The sequence below is a fragment of the Ostrea edulis genome, chromosome 8 (genome assembly GCF_947568905.1).
Source record: "Ostrea edulis chromosome 8, xbOstEdul1.1, whole genome shotgun sequence".
In the NCBI taxonomy this organism is placed as follows: Eukaryota; Metazoa; Mollusca; class Bivalvia; order Ostreida; family Ostreidae; genus Ostrea; species Ostrea edulis.
The window spans coordinates 39,312,120-39,322,966 of NC_079171.1; the positions used below are offsets into that span (position 1 = coordinate 39,312,120).

General features: G+C 33.6%; 1 protein-coding gene across 1 annotated transcript; it reads right to left on the minus strand.

Moving 5' to 3' along the window:
- Positions 1–2,811: 2,811 nt before the first annotated feature.
- On the minus strand, positions 2,812–6,673 carry LOC125662844 (uncharacterized). Its single transcript, XM_048895196.2, has 3 exons — positions 6,622–6,673; positions 4,511–4,621; positions 2,812–3,134 (listed from the first exon to the last, which is right to left on the minus strand). The coding sequence occupies exons 2-3, from the start codon at positions 4,616–4,618 to the stop codon at positions 2,916–2,918; spliced, it is 327 nt and encodes a 108-aa protein (XP_048751153.1). The 5' UTR covers positions 4,619–4,621; positions 6,622–6,673; the 3' UTR covers positions 2,812–2,915.
- Positions 6,674–10,847: the final 4,174 nt, after the last annotated feature.

Here is a 10,847-nt window from a genome sequence, read left to right on the forward strand (position 1 = left end):
TATTTTAATGCATAAGATTTCTGAATTATGTCTAAGATATCTAATAACGAATAAACAACTTGAAAACAATGGCTGTTTATTCAAAGCATATTTACAATAGTGTTATCTCCATAACAATTCCTAAGTCATCTTTTATATTTTAATCACATGATAACAGGTGTGAACAAGGCACAGCTAGACGCCTTAAACTTGGATTAACGTGCAGGTGTAAACAATTACCTGTAAATAAAATAACACCAGGTTATTCTACCGTGACCAACCTTCGTAATCATAAGTACAAATACCACTCGCCCAATTTACGAACAATACGTAGGCACATATTCAACATTGTTTTATTATTTATTTATCTATTTTGCATAGTATGTTTCTTCTCTCACCCTCTTTTATTTCAAATATATTTTCTGATTATCTGAATTCAAATTATCTCCGATATGCGAACAACCACACATCTACTGTATACAACTTGGAGGTTTACTTTGGGTGTTTTTGTACAAAAGTGGAAGACTTTCCCATTACGAGATAATTCTTTTTGTGTTAAAATTTAACCAAATAGACTCTATATACATGTACATATAGCAGGATCGTGTATAGGAACCAGCAGGCATGAGGGATCGTGCCATCCTTCTTATTCCCAATAAAAACCATAAGACAACAAAACTAACGTCTGGCGGCTTTTTTCGTCTTTATTTACCTAATATCTATTTATTTATTTTCAAGGTCAACGTATATCTGTTCACTTATGCCCCAACTATAATTGCTTACAAAGGACACGTTTCAGTTTCACGAAATTAGTCAAAATAGGATTCATGTTTGGTATACGGACAAAAAGTCACAGGATAAACGTCACTGGACAGAAAGTCACAAAATATGTAGAAAAGTCACAAAAATGACTTAGCAAATGAGACCCCATATATACTTTTAAGATAATAATAACAGGTGGTACCCAAATGCTCACTAAAGCTGTTGTTCAGACACCAGACATTTCTTACAGTGGATAGGAGGTACAAGGGAATACATGTCATCATTATTGATGTTTGTTTTGCCACATTTAGCACCTTCAGTTCATTATTAAATGTTCATTATCAGATAATAAGAAAGGAAAAATCATTAACTTGTTTATATATCAATTATTATATGATAGTTTACTTACTTCTTGTTTTGACAATGATCTGGAGTGAAAGGAAGCCAACCATAATTCTGTCATCAGATTTTGTTTTGACAATCATTACATGTAATATGTAGTATACTAAACCAAATGATCATCAAGCTTATTTCATCGAAATAAGAAATCTCTCTTTTTAAAAATCAAAATGATATTTTACAATAGAAGACAGCGGAGTTGGAACTGTTCTCGTGGGACAAATTCTAGACAGAAATAAGAAGACCTAGGGGAGGGGACTCACCCCCACCCCCTCTAAATCCGCAACTGCATAGATATGTAGACTTCTTTATATTTTGAATTAAGGTATGCCATGTATAATGAAAGGATAATGAACAATTTTGAAGGATTTAGATCAACATAAATGTTTATTGTCAAATAATGATGAAAGTGAAGCAGATGAAATTCACATGACTGGTGAATGATTCGAAGCTGACATTTTTGCACTTAAGACTTTTTAGAAGAGTTGTCTGCCCTTTGTATAAATAAGAAAAATCTAATTTTCTAAAAATGTGTGTGGTCAATGATTAATTTTATTTCATATTTTCATTAAGAGAAAGTGTATGTAACTTTCTACCAAGAGATTTGTATGAAACTATAACTTCTTTTTAAAATATTGTAATAAAACATGCTTCATATTTTGTCAGAACTGACTAGGGTATGGTCTGTAAAAGTTGCACAAGGTGCAAATGGGTGGCGGTTTGATTTGAAATAGCTAATTTAAGTGTAGTTTCAGAATTCGGGAGAGAAAAAATGGGGAAAATAATTATTTTGAATTAATTATGAGCGTCGGTGTCTGGGGTCGCTCTTCAGAATGACCGTTTCATATTTTGTCAGAACTGACTTGGGTATGGTCTGTAAAAGTTGCACAAGGTGCAAATGGGTGGCGGTTTCATTTCAACTAGCTAATTTAAGTGTAGTTTCAGAATTCAGGAGAGAAAAAATGGGGAAAATACCTTGATAAATAGTCCCCTTAAAATTAAGCATTTACCGGTACCTTCATTAATATTTACCCCTGATTTAAGCACTTACCGGTACCTTCAATAATATTCACCCCTAATTTTAAGTATTTACCGGTACCTTCATCAATATTTACCCTAATTTTAAGCATTTACCGGTACCTTCATCAATATTTACCCTAATTTAAGCATTTACCGGTACCCTTATTAATATTTACCTCAATTTTGAGCATTTACCGGTAGCTTGATTAATATTTTCTCTAATTTTAAGCGTTTACCGGTAACCTGATTAATATGTCCTCTAATTTTAAGCGTTTACCGGTAGCTTGATTAATATTTCCTCTACTGTAATTTTAAGCATTTACCGGTACCTTCATTAATAGTTCCCCCCCAATTTTAAGCATTTCAGACGCAACACAAAACAAAAAAAATGGACAGTAGGAAAACTACGAAGAAAAGACGATGTACCAATATATGTTGTCTAACATCACCCCCCCCCCCCCCCCCCCCCCTCACACACACACACAAGAAAGAAAACAAACAAAAGCAAACATATTTTTTTCTTGATTTTCAAATACTTTGTGGCACTAAAAATCTTCCATACATTTATACATCATTATAGGCGCTATGATAGCATTCTGAAACCACCAACATAACTTCCCTGTCGGACGTAAATAACAAAGAAAAATAAAATTCATTTTAAATATTTTTATTTATTTTGTAGAAAAGATCATAAATATCTCGCACACCATTTCTTAAATTTGACCACACGAAGTTCTTTAAAAACACCCCCGCCTTCACCAGTCTCCTCGCCGTCTCCAATCTCTCCTTCCTCGTCGTGTCCATGGGCGTGCCCAGCTCCGCCCACGATCCATCCAGTCGCCCACGCGGCCCCTCCCTCTCCAGCCTCGCCCTCTCCCGCCTCTTCCTCCTCTCCCGCCTCTTCCTCTCCGGTTAAACAGCTGACTACCGATGATACCTCCTCCTATGGCTCCAAGTGGATGCCCTCCTGAAAGCTGCGATTAATCAAAATGATTGATTTTATTTATCAATTGATCCATTGATTGATAATGTACAATAGATACCCTTCACCTTCATCAATAAATATAAAAATTGACGACCATGTGTGTGTGTGTGGTTTTTTTGTTGTTGTTTTTTTTTTTGTTGTTGTTGTTGTTTTTTTTTTTTTTTTTTTTTTTTTTTTTCTATCTTAAGGAAGCCCGATACACTGCACATCCGAGGTAGGGAAGAGTTTTTAGCAGGTTAAGTGGTCCCCTCATTTACGGATGATAATGGTTTGTTTTTTTTTAATGTGGGAATATACGCATTGCCAATTAATAGGTGCTACCGACCACACCAGACATGAGCAAGAGACCATAAAAACGGAGAACAGATTTATCAAATCTAAATTTTCAATACAACTAACATTTGATACGATTTTCATAAACAAATAAACATTTTGAGTATATGTTTACATTTTTTTGGAGAAAAAAGCAGTTGTTTTAAACATCTGTTCTAGATAAATCTTAAGGTATTTAAGTATAATCAACATTTTGATTTAAGTCAATTATCAGTTAATAGTCCGGACAGAGAATGTTACCTTAGATCCGTGTGGAGATTTTTTTTTACACTTTTTTTTTTTTGTCTTTAAGGTATTTTCACCCTCCTGTGACATCATACTATTTTGCAAAGTCGATGATTTAATAAGATTTATGCATGACAGGAACAAAAATTTTGTTGGAGCCTTTTTCAATAGTTATTGTGAAAAATCTTGTTAACCATAAAATGTTTAAAAAGTCGAAGTTATATATGAATAATCAATCATATGTTTCAAATATTGAATCTAAGGGCAATAACTCTGATTTCATTAAATTATTTATCAAGTCTATTATACAATAGATTTCCTTTATTTTTCACAAACATTTTGTATACATTTTTTAAAGAAGCAGTTTCATGAAATTGTTCTGAATATTATATCGTTACAGCAAGTTTTTGTGAAATTTTGATAATGCTGTTTAAGGAAAATTGCAATTTTCTGACGTTGATACTATAGATATATTGTGCTAATTGATAAACACAATTATTGATACCGCAACATACTTCTTTTATAATTTTTATTTCTTACTAAGGTATATTAATTGAAGAATCAACAATCAAATATAAGATTGAACCTATCATTCTAGAGGGGTGGAGTTACCTTAACTTTGCAAAATGAAAATTTTCAATTTGCTTATTTTTTTTAGAACCAGCCTACCCTACCCCAGGAGTAACTTTTCAATGAACCAAATATCCGATGCAATGGCGGATTTTAAACCCTCCCTTCGAAAAACTTGTTGATTTGCTCCTGTCTGATTTATACATGTATTATGAGTAACTATGTTATAAAAATTACGTGATGGCCGGCAAGTCCACCCAATAAAGCCCCGAGGAATCTCTGTGACGTCACAGGGTCCACTAACAGCAAACAGAACAACACACAGACAATGGACTTCAGCTTCATTTTCTGCAGGAGAGAAGAAAACGAATCATTAACCCATGAATCTAATACATAATACATCATCTCGATTGGAGAAGAATACTAAGTTTTATTAACATTCTTGATATATGAAAGGTGAAGATAACGAACAGTGATCAATCTCATAACTCCTATAAGCAATACAGAATAGACAGTTGTGCAAACACGGACCTATGGAGACACCAGAGGTGGGATCAGGTGCCTAGGAGGAGTAAGCATCCCCTGTCACTCTTAGAAACACCACTAAACCTAGGTACATATACATACTTAAAACTATATGTGCCGCATGACATGTAATATTGAATATTAAAGGTATGGATGTATGTATGTTTTATCAAGCGATAAAAGTTACGCATTTTGTTTCACTCGATCGGATTAACAAATGTATTAAGCTATTTTCCTATTAATTCTCCGAGTCGGATGATAAGCGCCCCATGTCGAAATATCTATGATCGCATTAAGATCCAAGCTGAAGTCAATCGGCAATACTCGGATAATTTCGCTGCTTTTTAAACATATCTGAGATGTGATTTATGTAGGAAAATGTATCGATTTCTTACATTTTGTCGCCGGAAATAACTGCTTTTTTAACCTCGCTTTTAAAGATGGCTAAAGACGAATTATCCACTGCACGGAAGTTTGTAAAGGATTGCCTTGTCACATACATGTACATGTATGTTTATTTTAACAGACAATTGAAGCAGATGCAGACACTTAAATCCTTTTTAACTGCTTCGATACTTTACGTTTTGAAAACTATTTTCTTGTGATCACTTGAATGGAATTATTCAATATTGTGAGAATCCATCACGTCCGAGATCACATTGCAGGTTACGAACCACGCGAGGAGCTCCGAGTGAGCTGAACCGTTGCAGGCTTTTGGTAGAACACATTCAGCAATAAAAGACATCAAACTGGAAACAATAGACATGTGAAGGGAGTTGAATATCATGTTTAAAATAAAATCACTTCTGATACGAATATCTATGATAAATAAAATCCCTTCTCCGTGATGTTATTGATGATATTCTTGCGCACATCCACCATAAACATTAATCCTTATTAAAAGACGGTGTTTATCATAAATATTATATTGAATGAACCAGTATACCTCGTTAATAATTATAGTTGAAATTGCCAGATATTATTTTACATATCTTATCATATTGGCAATACTGCGGTCTATATTTTACAGCTGTTGGATACGACAAATTCCTGATTTTTTTTTTAAGACAGTCGTTTTTATTTCAGGGCTCTCAAACAAATCTTATAGGTTCTTTGTTCCTGTTTCATTATTCATGAATTTTCCATTTAAACACAAGTCTTATTACTTTATCTCTCTGTCTGAAGCTGCAGCTTCAGATTTCGACGTTCTATTAAACAACGTTATGAATTTGAAGAAGAAAAACAGAATAATTTCCCTCATGGTTTCTTTAAAATCTCTATATTTCGTGCTTTTCTTATTGACGTACATTGCGAAAGTAAACCTTCTTATGTAGATCTTTATTCTCTGGTGTTTTTTTTTTTTAATATCCACTGAGTTTGAGTATTTTAGACCATATTTTCTTTTTAAAAATCTCTGATGTTGACCATTCAAATTCAACATTGCATGCGTTAAAATTTGTGCTATCAAAATATATTTCTTGAGGAAATTTAAATTTGATTCAAACGAGGATATAAACAATTAAAAAATTAAAGACAAACTCAATGACTGCATACTGTCTGTTTATAATCAATTCATTATCATAAGCCCCAATCCGCCACTACTTAAAAGTTTCTCATTAAATGAATTTCGATCAACGGTAAATTTATCTAAAATAATTGTAATTTTTCATCAAACTTGTAAATCTCTGTCTTGTATTTAAAACTATAGATATAATTTTTCCCCCATGGGCTAAATCCCCCAAAATGAAAGTTTCAGATATATTTTTTTAAAATCCTAAATCAATATCAGATGGAACTAAAAGGTATAGAACGTCACTACTTACTGTGCACTTTGAGCGGCCGCTAATACTGAGTGACGTTCTGCGTAAACCAGAGACTTTTATATATCGACTTGTAGATTTATGTAAGGAGGTGACAGCGGTCATACACCGTAAGGAATTTTCAAAAACCACGACAATTCGTTATCGATGACGGGCGATCAACCGAGAGATTTAAATTAAAGTTTGATTTATCACATGTAGATAGCGAACTTGCGTACTAATTATATAAATCAACATGGTAATCGTTACACAATGTTATTTGTATTTCATTAGTGTTTTTTTTCTTCTATGTGATTTGTGAACCCCTTTGAATGAGTCACTATGACAGAGCATTTGTGTAATTTTGGAGAAATTAAAAACAATTCAGGGAAACACTAAAAAAAGATTTAAATTGTTAAAATTCAATTCAATTTATTCGCTCAAATCATGTTAGACTGCACTTGAGATACAATAGATATGATACATGCAAGAAAAATCGTTAAAGATTCATATATGGAACAATGCAACTTTCTTAGATACCAGAGGGGAACATAATATACAATGCATGTATAAATAAACATAATTTAGTAATACGTTTAAGAGGTAGCAGAAGAACATTTACGAAGAACAACAGAAAATCTCAAATATATGAGAAATAAAAACACAGAAATTTCTTAATATTTTCATATCTTGAGTTGACAATAGATTAAGTTCATTCTTTGTACAACATTAAAAATGTGGAGGATCTCGGTTGATAGTTAGAATGGTTCATATTCATTGTACAACATTGAAAATGTGGAGGATCTCGAGTACCCAGTTTACCGTTTATTAATGAAGTACACTGCGCATATGATAATAAATTTAGACATTACATTATTTACACACAATAAAACTCAAATGATATTGAAAATGGGATGGGTTTGGGATTGGAACTTCAGATCACAGTACTTGAGAAATAATTTTTATTTAAGACTACCCTGAAATGCCAGCAAAATTAAAGAACACAATTCAATCAACGACTTAACAATTTATTTACAATTATCAGCAGTAAAGTATCAGTGACAATAGATCCCGTGGGGATCCGGATAAGAATAGATCCTCAGTACCCCCTGCTTGTTGTAAGAGGCAATCAAATGGGGCGGTCCTTCGGATGAGACCACAAAAACCGAGGCCCTGTGTCACAGCAGGTGTGGCACGATAAAGTTCTCTAGCTCCTGCTCAAAGGCCGTAAGCACCGAGCATAGGCCTAAATTTTACAGCCCTTTACCGGGAATGGAGACGTCTCCATGTGAGCGAAATATTCTCTAGTGGGACGTTAAACAATATATACAATCAATCAATGAGAAATTGCTAACTTACACTAATTAACTTTATTACCGATGTTTGTTCCCCCCGAGCTAAATTTACACATGAAAAATAAGCCTATAGCGCTGTTTAAATTGCTGAAATCCAGTCCCCAGTTATGTAATATCCATTGTAGTTCTGCGAAGTCCTTCTAACCAAAAAATCTAGAGTGTATTTACACTAAAGCATGATTATCGCTAATTCTGTTTCCAGAGAAGGTTACTTATTTACAAACAAACACCGTTTTAAAGATAAACCTTCCAGGATGTTATTCAGGTCACAGGTGTCAATTTTGATAAACAATATATTGTACACATGTACACAACACGTACTATCGTACCCATGATAGCATGTCACTTGGCTTGATGGAGCATGCGCATTTCACTCACTGATTGATCGAATGGTTTGAATAAAGGAGAGTTTTGATGACCAAGCTACATGTATGCCATTCAAAGTCAAACCTATTTCGTAGAAATTTATGACAAGCTTCATCCAAACATTTGCACACTTGAAGTGGCTTAGCGTTATCGGAACAATAGTACCATTTTAAATATAAAACCGCAGTTGCGTATAGGTGTGATGCAGGTTTAGGGCGTTCAACAAAAAGCTACACGGTTGCACTGCGTTTCCCGGGAATTTACCGACAATAAGCCTGTGTTTTCTAACCGTAGTTTCAATTTTGACACTGCAAAATCAGTTGGTTCATTTCCCAGAATGCGATGTCGGAAAACATGATCAAAAGCATAGGTCAAAAGGTATATCACTTCTTTAAAATCAATGTGGTATGTTTGTCATGGTTTATTTTGTTTTATGCCTTGTAGTTGAATTTTGATTTTTACAAATATTTCAATTTATTCCTCGAGGTTTTAACAACTTACAGTCTAACAAAGGACGTATTAACGGTCTATGTCCGAGATCATTACATAACGACCAACCCGAAGCATACATCAAATATGTAATAAATTTGGTTTCAACGTAAACTACATTTTTCTTTTACATTTTAAAGTGTTTTTTTTTTAAAAGAGAGAAACTGTTTATATGGATTTCCTGTGACGAAAAATTAGCAAGTGTTATTTCCAGTGAATTCCATTGTGATTAACTATAAACTAATTTTCTCTAAGCAAAACTGAAGCAAAAATTGACGTTTGGATATTTTCTGTTGGGCTTCTAAGTAGTAATGGTCCAGAGAGAATTTAGTGAGTTTTACAAACAGACACTGTCGGATTGAAGGACACAAACGGAAGTGCAAGTTGAAAGTGCTAAACGGGTTCACTAGAGCACAATAATCAGGAAATCATCACTCATCATTGATCGCGCATTCATTATGACGCCCGTATACAAAACGCTGTCATAAATTCAATGTACGTTTTGCACTAGAAATTAACGAATCATACATACTTTTACGACGCATTCAAGGAAATAATAATTATTATTATCTAATTAGAACTGGCCTAGATATCTATTTACTATTTATTCTTACGTGTTATGAATGTTGTACGGAGTATTACCGAAACAGTGGAGCGTGTAACTTGGTCGTACCGTAAAGAGTCGAATTTCAAACAAGTACATATATCAATCATCCTTTATCGTGCTATTAATCAAGTAACACACCTCAAGTGTGAATAATTAGATAAACAGGTATTATATAAATTTATCAATTTGGGTGTTTGGCGACTAAAACAAAGAAGAAACTGTCCCCTTTGTGTGAACATTCTAACCCATTCATTTAAATTATACATCGTTGTAACATTGTTGTCTACTCACTCTCCACAATGTCATTTTTGTTTGCATATATTGTTTTGTAATGGGATTCATGTCTATGTACATGTACATGTATATCCAATGAGCATGTGACTCACGGAAATAAAGAATCAGCAGCGATTTTTTTCCTTATATAACTGGTACCGATAAACGGTACCATTCCCAATGCCCAAAACCATTGATTTTTCCCAATTTTGAGACTAAAAATTCCCAATTCACTACTTCTTGTTTTGTTTTCTTTTTTCTTTTCTTTTCTTTTAGTTAAAATCATTTGCCGTTACATTGGTAGAAAATTCCCAATTTGTTCGATTTTTTCCCAATTGAATGGGTACCGGTACCAGTACCCGTGGGTAGAAAAAAAATCACTGAATCAGAATGAAAGTTCTAAAGAATATGTAGATAAAATCTCTTTTTTCCTTCTAATGATTTAGAGATTTTCACATACATGTCTTATAATTACATGAAGGTGAAGAGTTGAAACTAAAGGGATGATCATGAGAAAATTCGGGATAGGATGATTTTTTTTCCCCCGTACAACAAATAGTGTACACCAGTAACAGGATTCCGTGTTTGTCCTACACTTAATTTGGTGTTCTCTGTAGGAACTATGAGATTAATCACTGTTTGTTATGTTCAATTATTTCATGTCAGCATAAAAATTTCAAACCTTGAAGATGGAGAAAACACAATTGTACAACGAAGTGAATTAATAAGGGCTGACTTAAATCAGACTGGAGAAAACGTTAAATAAGCTACAAGTATTGTTTGATTGTGTGCCTAATTATGTACTTATGCATACCAGTATACATAAATATATACATATACATAATGTATTGTATATTATCATGATAGTATAATCTAACGTTATTACATTTTGGTGGTACGACAATCTTCATTTGAACATGTATAATTTACATGATATATATTTTGTATACAGGAGAGGTTTTCTAAGTTGCTGAAGCTTGTAACTAATCCCTTTGTATATGTATGCAATGAAATATGTTCAAATCAGAAAACACTGCAGGGATTTAAATGAAACTCCGTATCACAGTCTGCATACGTAGCAGAAATGTAGACAAATCTTGTTTATCAATAGTGTTTTTTTTGGGGGGGGGGGGGCGACTGTGGTCATTCACGTACACACA